This window comes from Pelobates fuscus, chromosome 6 (assembly GCF_036172605.1).
Source record: "Pelobates fuscus isolate aPelFus1 chromosome 6, aPelFus1.pri, whole genome shotgun sequence".
Classification (NCBI taxonomy): Eukaryota; Metazoa; Chordata; class Amphibia; order Anura; family Pelobatidae; genus Pelobates; species Pelobates fuscus.
In genome coordinates, this window is record NC_086322.1 from 86,712,044 (window position 1) to 86,725,929 (window position 13,886).

At 42.0% G+C, this 13,886-nt stretch overlaps 1 protein-coding gene across 1 annotated transcript in view; it reads left to right on the forward strand.

Annotated features, from left to right (window-relative positions):
- Window positions 1–13,886, forward strand: part of ATP10D (ATPase phospholipid transporting 10D (putative)) — a 112,545-nt gene that overhangs the window by 53,364 nt on the left and 45,295 nt on the right. Inside the window, exons 3-5 of the mRNA XM_063457920.1 lie at window positions 7,172–7,366; window positions 7,964–8,165; window positions 11,872–11,957. Of these exons, the coding sequence (XP_063313990.1) occupies window positions 7,172–7,366; window positions 7,964–8,165; window positions 11,872–11,957 (483 nt within the window). The remainder of the gene's footprint in view (window positions 1–7,171; window positions 7,367–7,963; window positions 8,166–11,871; window positions 11,958–13,886) is intronic.

Here is a 13,886-nt window from a genome sequence, read left to right on the forward strand (position 1 = left end):
ATCGTTGACTGCGACGCACCCATACTTAACAATGGAACGTCGTCGACAACGAATACTATACACGCGTACTATTCCACAGTCACACCCGTTTCCTCTGGCAACAGCACCACGTGGTACGGTTATCAAGTGAAACGAACACAATAACACAATAAACACTCAGGGAATTCCCGTACACACACAGCTGTTACACCAGTCACTAAATAATCAATATTATGCCCTTTGGCGTAACTATACAGTCACCCACGCTATAATTCTCTATATACGAATTTACCCGTCTATAACACACCCCAGTAACATCGTCTTTTACAAATAGCGGTTACAGTACAGTTAGCATAGGTCAAAGCACAAGTTAAGGTCACAATACAATTATTAGTGGTTATGGTGTTAAACATGCAATGGACGACAATGATTAGTACTTATATACAGTGTCAGTAAATATACAGGGTTATGGTACCGTGCACTATAATACAGCAACACACTATTAACACTCTCGCTAGACGGCTCAGCTCACGCTATCTAACGAGATATACACTTTACTAAACAATCTTTATCACATTTACAATTCCCAACTAAACTATTGGCCAGTACCTTGAATGGACTACCTAAAACTATATACACCCGTTTTGGTTAGCCACACTGCCCAATCACCACATATAGCGAGCTAGAGAACCGAATTTACACAGGCGCCTCTTAGTCGCACTATCAAAAGTCTAGTGGGTTCCAAATTTACACGCCTTCCCACTTAGCCCAGATAGGTTGAGAGCTAGCGAACCGAATTTACACAGGCGCCGCTTAGTCTCCCGGTCCCTCCGACCTAGCGAACGTAATATACACCCTAGAACGCTAGTCTAGACAAGACACCGGTGTCCGGCTAGGGCTATTTACACCAGGACCCCGCCTGACTAACAAAATCAAACGGTCTGACTAAAGAGCGTTCGATCGAGCGGTGCGCCTTCGCTCCTTCCCTCCGACAGAGGGGGCAGATACACAGATTCAAACCCCTTTGGGCCTACCGCACAATCGGTATACCCTTAGTGGGTCCTGCCGTCTAAAACAGCAGTTGTCTTACCTCCTCGTTCCTGAACCTGAGTTCACACTCATCGACGGGGACACCCCAGCACTTCTCACGTAGAGGCCGATGATCTCCTGGACAACAGACCAGTGGCGCCGAGACGAAGGGAGGTCCACGCAGAAGTTCAGGGGTGCAGCCGTAGAGAACGTGGGCAAAGATAGACCGTCTCACGCCTCTGCCTCTCAGCTACCGTTGAACGATGAGCTTCCCGGCCAATGCACCAAATGATACCGGAGAAACTGACGGAAGCCAAGCACAGAGAGATGGACACAGGTTTCTTCAGGAAGGAAGAGATTCTTTATTGGATCACCGATCGGGACTCAGAGGGACTAGCGTCACCAAAATACAGCAAGTTCTGAGTCCCGGACAATAGTGCAGGCTCCTTATATAGGCACATAACTCCTCCCATATTAAGCTCCACCCGCACATTCTCTTAACCAATCAACACAAATGAGAATTAACTTCCTGTTTGACCGCATGGCTTGTCCAGCACAATGGAGGAGGGGGAATACTACATCCTGTATTCTTGCACATGCTCCGTACACTACTGATCGTATCTTGCCTCGTGCAACCAACTGATCGATACGTTAGCATATGCACGTACACATGCCACGTGGTAATCTCGGCCTACTAAATTTATTTTTACCGAGATTCCACCACAACAGGACATGTATTCTGTTTGAAAGCCAAGGGGGTGTAACTAGGTTAATGTATAAAAGTGCAAAATTTCATTTTTTTTTTTGATTTTCAGCAAGTTAATGTGATCTTGAGTGTTCCTTTTATAATTCTTACGGGGTCCGTTCCTTTGCAAAAAAAAAAAAAAATGCAGAAGCAAACCTAATATTTGATAAACATTTAAAGGTTAATTATCTAAAGCGAGAATTGTTAGGAATTAAAGGTGAATTTGAAATTTCAAAACCTCTAAATGCACCAAGACCATTTCTGGGTGCAGTGGCCTTGTTGTTTTTTACACATCAATGTGAAACAAAATTGAAGGGTTAAATACACCGCTTGTGGCTGTCTTCCTGACCGGCACTGGGAATGCTTCATCCTCCAGAACAGAGTCAAACTCCATTCTTCAGTTGAAAACTGCTCATATAGAGCATTTTATTGTAGGAGCGCTGCATTTTGCCCTGCGTACCTAGCCAGACCAGACTTTATGAAAAGCATTGGATTGGATGATATCACAGAAGAAATCCGCAACTATGCAACCAAATGCAGAGGCAGAGGCTGCAGCTGAGGTGTCTCGGCACTGGAAAATAAATTAATTAACTTTATGTAAATTAACACTTGACCTGCCAAAGGGGGTGGACAGGGGTCGCAATGATAGAACAAATCATCTTTTCCCAAATTATTATATTTGAGACTACAGGTTCCCTTTAAGACCAAGGTAACTGAACTGGAAGCACTGCTGTTTTGGTAGATTTATTTTTTTCCCAGTTATTTCGGCCTTAAATTTGGAAATCCCTATGAATTCCCGACAATTCTGTTTGCAAAAATAAACAAAAAACAAAAACTGGCCAAAGCCTTCTTTTAACAATCGTCTCCCCTTATCCCCCTTTTATCAAATTATAAGGTTTATGAAAGTTCTACCTCTGTTCCTTATTGGGTTCCTTATTGGGTACCTCTTGACTGGTTGGAAGGGCCAGCACATGTGTAAATGTTATTGGTTAACATGTTGACATCAGTGAAAGTTGAAAAACATTATTTACCGCTGTACTGAGTCTTTTAACTGGTCTTTTAATGCCGGCTGTTGAGTGATGTCTGCATCCACCAATGTAAGCAGCTCTAATTTAGTTACAAACTTGCTGGTCGTCAATCGCTGTAAATAAAGGCTGCATGTAGAATGTTCCAGTATTGTAGGTTGTTTTATTTTATGTAATTTTTTTTTTACACAATATTTACATCAAACATTTTCTACTTTCTTGCTGCCATTGTTAAGTGTGTAAAATACTTACTGTGTCACATAATAGAAACAAAAGTGGACTCTGTTATTATTGTAAAGTAAGTGACTGGCTTCCGGCAATGTGATCACTATCGACCAGCTTTTCCTATTTGGTGTTCCGCGGAACCCCACAAATGGGATTCTGCCGTAATTTCGGCAAACAAAATGGCCGCCGCGATTTGCCCCAGTCGGGTGTCACTGATAATTGAGGCGGACGGTGAGGGAGCACTCTCCCCTGAACTGAGCAGGAAGATCACTGCTCCCTTGCCGCCCGCACTGTACACCTGCACGCCAGCTACTCAGCCAAGCAGCCCCACTGGACCCCAGGTAAATGGAGACTCCATGCGAGCACTCCCAAAGGTAGGGAGGCTGGGTGGAGTGAAATTTAAAAAAATAAATTGTGTGTGTGTGTGTCTGTTAAGTAGTTTGTATGTGTGCTTGTCAGTGAGAGTGTATGTGTGCTTGTCAGTGAGAGTGTATGTGTGCATGTTGTGTTGGTGCTTGATTGCTGGGATGTATGCACATATGATTGTTGTACATATGCCACGTACGTACGTGGCATGTGTGTTACCACGTGACATATGTACTGCAATCATATGTGCATAAATCCTAGCAATCAAACACCAACACAGCATGCAAACACACTCCTGCAAACACAAACATTGCATACAAAACCCTCTGGATTCAAGTTTTTAATTTATATACAAGCACTCAAACACATCCTTCACTCAAACACTGAAACACTAATACTACACACAAATGTACATCCGCATTTAAAAGCTAATACTACATCCAAGCACACCCCTGCATGCAAATGCAAACATTACATACAAACACACCCCTACACGCAAATGCAAACATTACATACAAAAACACCACTGTATCAAAACGCTAACATTATATACAAACACCAACTGTACACACAAAAGCACACCTGCTTCGAAGTACTACTATCTGTTTACTATCTGCGCTATGACTCCAAAAGCTTTTTGGGGTTCCACGTTGTTAGCGCATTATGTCAAAGGGTTTCACAGGAATAATTATTGGGAACCTCTGCTACAGACAGTGTCTTGATGTTTCATTTTCAGGAGAGCAGGATTTTTGCTTAAGGTACTGTAGATAGAACATTGTGTCTATTGCTTAAAGCAAGCAATTTGTGAAATGTTCACTCTGCCAGATAATGGCTCCTAAAACAATGAACATGAGTTATATTGGTAATTACAGTGAGGGAAAAAAAGTATTGGATCCCCTGCTGATTTTAAACGTTGAAGAAATGATCAGTCTATAATTTCTGTCTCTGTGAGAGACAGAATAACCCCCCCAAAAATCCAGGAAAATGCATGTCAAAAATGTTATAAATTGATTTGCATGTCAATGAGTGAAATAAGTATTTGACCCATTCAACTTGGTACTCTGTGGCAAAACCCTTGTTGGCAATCCCAGAGGTCAGATGTTTCTTGTAGTTGGCCATCAGGTTTGCACACATCTCAGGAGGGATTTTGTCCCACTCCTCTTTGCAGATCCTCTCCAAGTCATTAAGGTTTCAATGCTGATGTTTAGCAAATCGAGTCTACAGCTCCCTCCACAGATTTTCTATGGGATTAAGGTCTGGAGACTGGCTCATGGAGACAGGATTATGTGCTGCTTCTTGAGCCACTCCTTTGTTGCCTTGGCTGTGTGTTTTGGGTCATTGTCGTGTCCACGACCCATTTTAATGCCCTGGCTGAGGGAAGAAGGTTCTCACCCAAGATTTGATGGTGTATATGTGCCCTTAGCAGAACAACACCCCCAAAGCATAATGTTTCCACCTCCATGTTTGATGGTGGGGATTGTGTTCTTGGGGTCATAGGCAGCATTCCTCCTCCTCCAAACACAGCGAGTTGAGTTGATGCCAAAGAGCTCGATTTTGGTCTCATCTGACCACAACACTTTCACCCAGTTCTTCTCTGAATTATTCAGATGTGATGTAGATTAATTTAGAAATAAACAAATATGTTTAAATGTCTATCTGTTCCTGTCCAAATCTGAGATGATTAAATTGCGTATACGCAGAAGTAAGCTCACACTGACACATGGAGTTCAGGTTAAAAGCACTTCAGAAAATTTAATACAATCTGGTTGGAAAACAGTTGTGCAGATCTTTTTAAAAGCAAAATGACATCATCATTGAATATCAGATAATAACAAATAAACATCATTAATTGGATTAAACATTATGTGACTAACTTCGTGTCCACCCACCAATATTATTAATTGGCTCAGGGGTTTGAGTGACCAGCTAGGTGTCCTCCCACCGGGAGGTGGTATTGTTCTGGACAAGGGTGTGGACAGAAGGCTCAGACGCCATCTTTCCCAGCATGAGGTTTACTCGGTGGAAAGGGGGGCTTGAGCGTCATTTTACACAGTCAGTGATATCAGGCCTCATGTCCAGGTGCAAGGTCTCTTATGAATAGAACATTTCATTACTACTGTGTTCTCGTGGCCTTCAAACTATACTATCTTACAAGTTTAGGGAGTAGTCAGCAACTCCTGTGTCTTTGCAGGAAATACAGTCTTTGTCTACTATACTAATTGGGTTGGGAAATTCAGTCACGTAAGGTAGTTTTAAAATGAACAAGTTAAGTCATGAGGACAAAATGGAGGATTGAAGAAGTCAGGTTAGGAGGACAAAATGGAGGATTGTCACAATATAAGGTTAAAATGGAGTTAGTACAATAATTCAATACAAGTACAATAAAGATTTTTAATAATCCCACATCAGTTGTTCATTGGCAAGCTTCAGATGGGCCTCTACATATGCTTTCTTGAGCAGGGGGACCTTGTGGGCGCCGCAGGTTTTCAGTCCTTCACGGCATAGTGTGTTACCAATTGTTTTCTTGGTGACTATGGGCCCAGCTGCCCAGATCATTAACAAGATCCTCCCGTGTAGTTCTGGGCTAATTCCTCACCGTTCTCATGCTCACTGAATCTCCACGAGGTGAGATATAGCATGGAGTACCAGACCGTGGGAGACTGACAGTTATTTTTTGTTTCTTCCATTTGCAAATAATCGCACCAACTGACACCTTCTCACCAATCTGCTTGGCGATGGTCTTGTATACCATTCCAGCCTTGTGTAGGTCTACAATCATGTCCCTGACATCCTTGGACAGCTCTTTGGTCTTGGCTTTGGTGGAGAGTTTGGAATCTGATTGATTGCTTCTGTGGACAGGTATCTTTTATACACGTAACGAGCTGAGATTAGGAGCACTCCCTTTAAGAGAGTGGTTCTAATCTCAGCTCATTACCTGTATAAAAGACACCTAGAAGCAAGAAATCTTGCTGATTGATAGGGGATCACATGGTTATTTCACTCATTGACATACAAATCAATTTATAACTTTTTTGACATGCGTTCTTTGTTGTTGTTTTTGTTGTTCTGTCTCTCACAGTTAAAATACACCTACCATTAAAATGATAATTTCTTTGTCAGTGGGCAAACGTTCAAAATCAGCAGGGAATCAAATACTTTTTTCCCCTTCACTGTATATATTTAATGGACTAGTTTCTCTCTATTGTGCCAGTGCACCTATGATCAAAGGTACATGGTAGGTGCTGAACTAAAGTAACACATCTCCATGCCACCAGATCCCGACCCTCAACGATGTGATTTGCCTTTCTTTAGAACCCTTCCCCATGCAGGGGAATCCTCCTCTGTGACTCAGATCAATGTCATAAAAAAGTGACACTTGTCATCCTTTTCCAATAACCACAACCCATCCCCCCCTAGCAAAAGCAAGACATGCTTGCTAGGGTATCATCTGTGACACAGAGCAGGAGAGCTGCAAGCTGAAGTGGTTATGGAGCTTAGTGTAACTCTTGGGTACAAGGATAAAAAAGAACCATCAATGAGTATATTTGAAGTTTAGTAAGAAGCTAAGAAAACAAATGTAGGAGGCATTTACTACATACTACCAATATGGCTAAAACTATTTAGAATAACTTTCATGTGTAGCTAGTACAAGTAGAAATTCCCACCTGGTGTGTGTGCCATTGTGCCTTCAGGCTTCTAGATGTGAGTAACTGGATTTCTGAGTAGAAACAGGTTAATGATTTTAAGTGAATTATAGAGTGTTCTAGTTTGTGATTTATTGTCCATGTTCTGCACATTTCAGAGCTGCAAACTTGTACTTCCTGTTTCTGGTCTTTTTGAACTGGGTTCCATTAGTAGAGGCCTTCCAGAAGGAAATTACCATGCTTCCACTGGTGGCCGTTCTCACCATCATTGCCATTAAAGATGCCCTTGAAGATTATAGGAAATACAAGCTTGATAAAGTCGTAAACAACTTACTAACTCTGGTTTACTGTAGGTAAGTTAATCAACTGATGTATTTCATTCAGGCTTAATTAGCAACAATGTTGCAGGGATGCTTTTATATACTACCGATATCAATGGACTAATCTGTTTTGTGTCTTTATTGCCAAGTTTCTCTTGGCTAGAATTCCTTTTTGCATCTTGGTGACATTTACATGTGGATTTGGTTGAGGTATAATACCTTCTCAAACAGGTACCCTCATTTTTGTTGATGGTGTCATATAGCAGCATTGCCCCTTAGTAAAAATATTACTGAGTAAAAGAGTTATGGCAGGCTGGAAATAACCTCGATCTATTACTCATTAAATAGATAATGCATTCAAACATGTGATAAAAGTTAATGTTTCTGCTAATCCATGGGCAAGCAAAAGAGCGCATCTCCCAGGCTAGAAAGAAGCTTCAGCACTGGAGCCTCGGATGTTTTTGTTATCTTTAAAAAATCCTGTCTAGATGGGTTTTTTGGGATATGTAAATTGGCTCTCAGCCTGTTACATTCCATGTCATGTGGTAGTTGTAGTGCTTAAAGTGCCTCTTTAATGTGAAATGTTATTGTGTCTATGTTTATAAAATATATATTTTTCGCTCTCTCCAGGAAAGAGAAGAAGTACATTGAAACCTGCTGGAAAGATGTATATGTGGGTAATTTTATACAACTACGCTGTGATGAGATTGTACCTGCTGATATGGTGTTGCTGCAGTCTTCTGACCCTGATGGGGTTTGCCATATTGAAACGTCTAGTCTTGATGGTGAAACAAATTTGAAGCAAAGACAAGTGCTGAAAGGATATGCTGTGGTATGTGATGAGGCTTTTGTTAAAATGCGTTTTCTCATTTTGTTTTTTTACAGCATGGTACAGAGAGGACTGGGCAGTGAGTAACCAATCCCTACTAAGTTTATTCATTGAACATTTTAGCATATTAAAACAGAATTCACAGATTTTACTATTAACATGACATAAAGTCGTGATTTTATTAAAGACACAGAGGCAAGTATTATGCATAACTCTTTCTTTAAAGGGACACTATAGTCACCTAGACCACTTCAGCTCAATGAAGTGGTCTGGGTGCCAGGTCCCTCAGGTTTTAACCCTGCAGATGCAAACATAGCAGTTTCAGACAAACTGTTATGTTTACATTGCAGGGATAAGCCAGCCTCTAGTGGCTGTCTTCCGGACAGCCACTAGAGGCGCATCTGCGACGCTGGAGGCATATTATGCCTCCATCACGCAAAGCGTCTATAGGAAAGCATTGAAAAATCCTTTCCCATTGACAGCTTGAATGCGTGTGTGGCACTTGCCGTGCATGCGCATTCGGCTTCACTGACGTCGGCAGAGGGAGCTGACGTCGGCGGAGGAGAGGTCACCAGCGCAGAGGGAGCCTGGCGCTGCAATAAGGTAAGCTGCTGAAGGGTTTTTAAGCCCCTTCAGCCCAGCGGGAGGGGAACCCTGAGGGTGGGGGCACCCTCAGGGCACTACAATGTCAGGAAAACCACTTAGTTAATTCCCTCAGCAGCAAAGATAGAGAGAAATATAAATATATCAAATTGAGAAAAAAACTGTATAGCAACACAAGCAACCAATCACGTAACAGACTGAAGTGACTATAAAAGGCTCGTGTCTCCCAAGATCCTCCTCTTTCTTGCGAAAACCAAAGACCAATAACCACGAACAGAACTGAACCACCGGAACCAACAGGAAACCAGATGGGAGCGATAACTTCAAGCTAAAGGGAATAGAGAAAAAATATGGTCATTTCCAATCTCCAAACCGGAATACTCACAAAACAATTATGTTAATATCCAGCCCAGGTATTCAAACCTATAAAACAGAATACATAATTAATAGATAAATATATCATGATAACCCATATAAATAGGCAAAACATATACAAGGAAAACATATTCCAAACGGAACACTTACTGCATCAGCCAAATGTCGTTGCATCAAACACCCCTATGGAGGTGTTCGATGCATCGGAGGGCGGTTAAGAGTAATACTCACCTCCGTGTCTTTAATAAAATAATGACTTTACGTCATGTTAATAGTAAAATCTAGGAATTTTATTATTGACTATTATGCAAGTTTAAAGCTGAGCCACCACCTGAGATGCAATGTGATCAATCCATCTGAAGTAGAAATCACGTAAACTTGATTCCCGTGACCATTCAGCAGCCCGCATAATATCCTCAAGACAACCAACCGCCGAAGCCTTCGATGCCATGGCTCCACGCACCGAATGAGGTGTAAAAACCGAAGGGTCAGTGCCTCCCAAGGACAAAAGCCAACGTAGGAGTCGACACCGGAAGATGAGTCCGGAAGGAAACTAACAAGGGGTGTAGATCCCGTGAACAAAGAGATCGTGTAGAATCAGTTATGTTTTCAGACATTCCACCGGGCAGAGCGCCAGGACTCCCTGGAATCGAGGATAAACAAAGGATTTCGAGGCCGAACTTCGTCCTCCTGGCGATATTAAAGGAAATACCCTCTGGGGTGAATGTAACAGCATCCCAATCAAGTGCCCTGACATCTGACCCTCGTTAGCAAGAAATCAGGCAGAACTACATTACCATCTTAGTGGACAGTTGCTTAAGCGTCCACTCCTGATTCGGATACCAAGACGTCAAGAGGCATAGAACTTAGCTTTAGGAGGTCGAGCAAGGCTAATCCCTTTGAGGAGACGACATACGAAAGGGTGTCTCTCGACTGGTGATGCATCTATGCCCTGATGTCCCGCCGAAAGGAAACCCAAGTTCTGAAGCAAATTATTCATCCATGACATGTATCTGAAGCTGATCCCGCCACTGGGACATGATCAGGATGTCGTCCAGATAAATAATCAAACACCCCGTGTGCGGAGGAACGACATCACCGGTTTCATAACCTTGGTGAAGCACCAAGGAGCAGAAGAGAGACCGAACGGTAGACATGTAAACCTCCAACGCTTTCCTCGCCAGTTAAATGGAGAAGGTCTCTGTGCTCCATGATGATTGAAACCGTGAAAAATGCATCCAGTAAGTCCAGTTTGACCAACCAGTCCGACGGCTGGAGGAGATCTCGGAGGCAATGGATGCCCTCCATCTTGAAGTGCTGGTACTGAAGGAAGGCATTAAGAGGACGGAGGTTTATTACAGGGCGAAATCCTCCACCCTTCTTCGGTACTAGGAAAAGATTGCATAAACATAATAGTTAATCCCTCCTCTGTACCTAGGAGATAATTGAGTCAAGCACTATATTAACTCAATTACTTCCAGACACAAAAACACACATTTTTATAATATATTAAAAATACCCAGGAAAAAAAAGAAAACCCCAATATAGTCATATTTCCTGATAGCCTTGATCTGGGGGACCAACATATCACCCAGATCGGTTCAGGGGTTCAGAATTTCCATGGAAGTCTTGTTTAGACCGACCGCACACAAGGCTTCTGCCCAAAAGAGTTCCATGAATTCAGCCTGTGCGATCTGTCTCTTTCGGGAATACAAAATACCGAACGTAGCGGTTCGTGGGTAGGTTTAGTCTATATCCCTCGTTCGGGAGCTTGCTCCCACCGAATGCCGCTCTTCCCATACAAATCCAGCCAAACATATTTAGAGATGGAAGTCCCAGCGGTGTTTGCGCCATCGAGTGTCCGATTAGTTCCATGCACTCAACGACCAAACACTGCTGTATGTGTATGCGGCTAAAGATGGCCGATGCCACGTGTTCGCACAAACGAACGACGTCCACCCAGCTAGCCACTTAGAATGTTGCAGTTAGCAAGGTTAATAAGGGCAATAAGCAGCACACGATGGTTCTGGGTGGTATTTCGACAGTTCATTCAGTATACGAACAGCATTAGTCTAATCTGTTCGTTAAGCCCTATATACCAAACCATAGGAGGGGAAAGGCACGAACAAAGCCTTTTCATAGTCCTGAACCAAAGTCTAACACATGGGCCATAGCCCTGAGGCAAGAGGCTAGCAAGCAGGCTCCTCCAAAAACCAGTGGCGAGGTTACTTTCGTCACAGATCCTATTGAACAGTTTTTTGGTGAAATGTAAACATTGCCATTTCTCAGTGTTTTCCACAAAAAATTGGTCCACACAAAAAAAAAATCGCAGACCAAAGACACTTAGTTTGCTTAGTTTCCCTTTTAACTTTACAGTGGGTGTGTGGTAAACCATTTAAACTTGGTAGAAACTTTCATTTTTTTTTTAATTACATTTTTCAGTTTTGTCTTTAAATTTGTATGTTTAAAAACTAAATATGCTTTGTTTTATATTCTGCATAAGCTCACGTAATTGCTCTGTATATCATTTATATATACAGTGTTCTGCATTTCCCAAGGCACATTCAATGCTATTCCAATGGGGTTTTCTAGTGCAGCAGAAATTACGATAAATGACTTGCCTGCTCGAAGTTATCAGCTACTGTATTAAAATATAGACTGTTATCTTATCAGAAACTGGTGAAACAAAGAATGATTAGGTGCTTAAGACCTATTGTTTGCTTTTCTTAAGGATTGCGAATTTGATCCTGAGAAATTTTCCAGCAGAATACAGTGTGAGAGTCCAAACAGTGACATTGGACGATTCAAGGGCTTTTTGTAAGTATATGTACAGAGTAGATGTATGAGGAGGTGGAGTTTGGCGCTTGTATTCTGGATGTGTGGCAGCTTTGACCCCCCTAACCAGAGTCTCTTCTTTCTGGTGATATGGTTGATGTGTAGAAAAAGGTGCAGGGAGGCAGCGCCTGTGGTGTTGTTCTCAAATCAAAGGTAATATGTGAAATAAGCACAGAGAACGTAATATAGTGTAGTATGTCAGGAGTTCTGATATCTAAACAAGGACAAAAGTTGTACTTACAATTTTCTGGAGCTTATGTTCAGCTCCTGCTTTATGCGCATTGACGGCGCATGGACGGAATCCCGTCTATGGATATTGTAGTGTGTCCTCGTGCTTAGTTGGTGCTGTTCTTCGTGCTTTTAGTGTTAGTGCCGTAGCCTGGCAGGGAGGTATCCTCAGTATGCAGTAGAAGAAATAAAAACAGAATATAGTGCTTTCTATATGTTAAAAATAAGGATAAAAATACCATATCCATAGACGGGGATTATTCCATCCATGCGCATAAATCTGGAGCTGAACATAATCTCCAGAAAATTGTAAGTACTCCCTGCACCTTTTTCTACACATCAACCATATATACAGAGTAGTTCATAGACTTTCTTGTTTTCAGCATCTAACTTGCTTTCTGTTGCATTGTTCTCCTGTTCAAGGCACTCTGTGCACCATAATCACTGCATCTGTCTGCAGTCGATTTGGTATAAGAGTCTTGGGGTGCAAATACGTTTCCTGTCAAACTAATTTGGAACAGTTTGACAAAAAGAAATGTTCTCACTGCCACCAAAAAATTCTGCTGCTTCTCACATTGTGTGGGAAAAATGTGCATCTTTCTTATTTATCCAAAGCCCATAATAGGCCACTTATTCTGGGGCCGTGTTAACCAGGCTCTCTCATCCTGTTATTGGCATCCAACGTTCTAAAATGAGTCTAATGCATTCCGAGGCTGCATTAAAAAAGTTAATTTTTGTCAAATGGTTTGGCAGAAAATAAGCAATGTCACCTGAAGATTCTCAGCACCATAACCACTACAGTGACCTGTAGTATTTAAAAATAACATGACGTGGAACCTATACATGAGGTGTAGTAAAAACATAATAAAATGCACTGCATACTATTACAAGAAAAAATTAATCATCCAGGACACCCATTCCCCTTAATACATATAATACATATAAACTAAATAGGAGAACTCTTGGGATCATTTTCTTTGTGAAATTGGACACAAGATAGACATTACTGATGACTATTTCACTGTGTTACATGTTTTGTTTCCTGTTATGTTTTTTTGCCTTTTTTGGGGGGGTGGGGGGGGGGGGGGGTTGTTTTGTTTCTTTCTGAGTATAAGGGTCAAAGTAAGGGGGAGGATGGTTAGAGTTCTTTGCTGCAAAGTAAACACAAATGCTCAAAGGAATACTTTAGTATTAGGAATACAGAGCTGTATTCCTGACACTGTTCCTCAGCCCCTCTCCCCAGACAAAGGGCAAAAAACCCACCCACCTCTAAAGTCAGAGCCAATGAGGGGGCATAATGGAAGCGTGGCGAGCACCTCGCATGCATTAGGTATTCAACATTGGAAAGCATTGATTTCTTGCTTTCCTATGGGGGTTTGAAGACATTAAATGTCCTCATGCAACTAAAGCCAGTCTTAAGCCTGCAATATATACATAGCAGATTCTCTGAAACTGTCATGTTTTAGGAGACAAAATTAAGTTGCAAGAGAGGGGAGAACGGACAACAGCTCAATTAGCCTGCCCTTCGGTGGGTCCCCGCTCAGATCTCAAGCTGGTTTTAGCTTAACTTTGCCATTACAGAGAGAACATATCTGAAGCATATCAGACTAGTCCCACCCGTATGGGCAGTCCAGATCCGAAATGCCAGCAAGTTCCCTCTGCACGAGAGATACAGCAACCCCA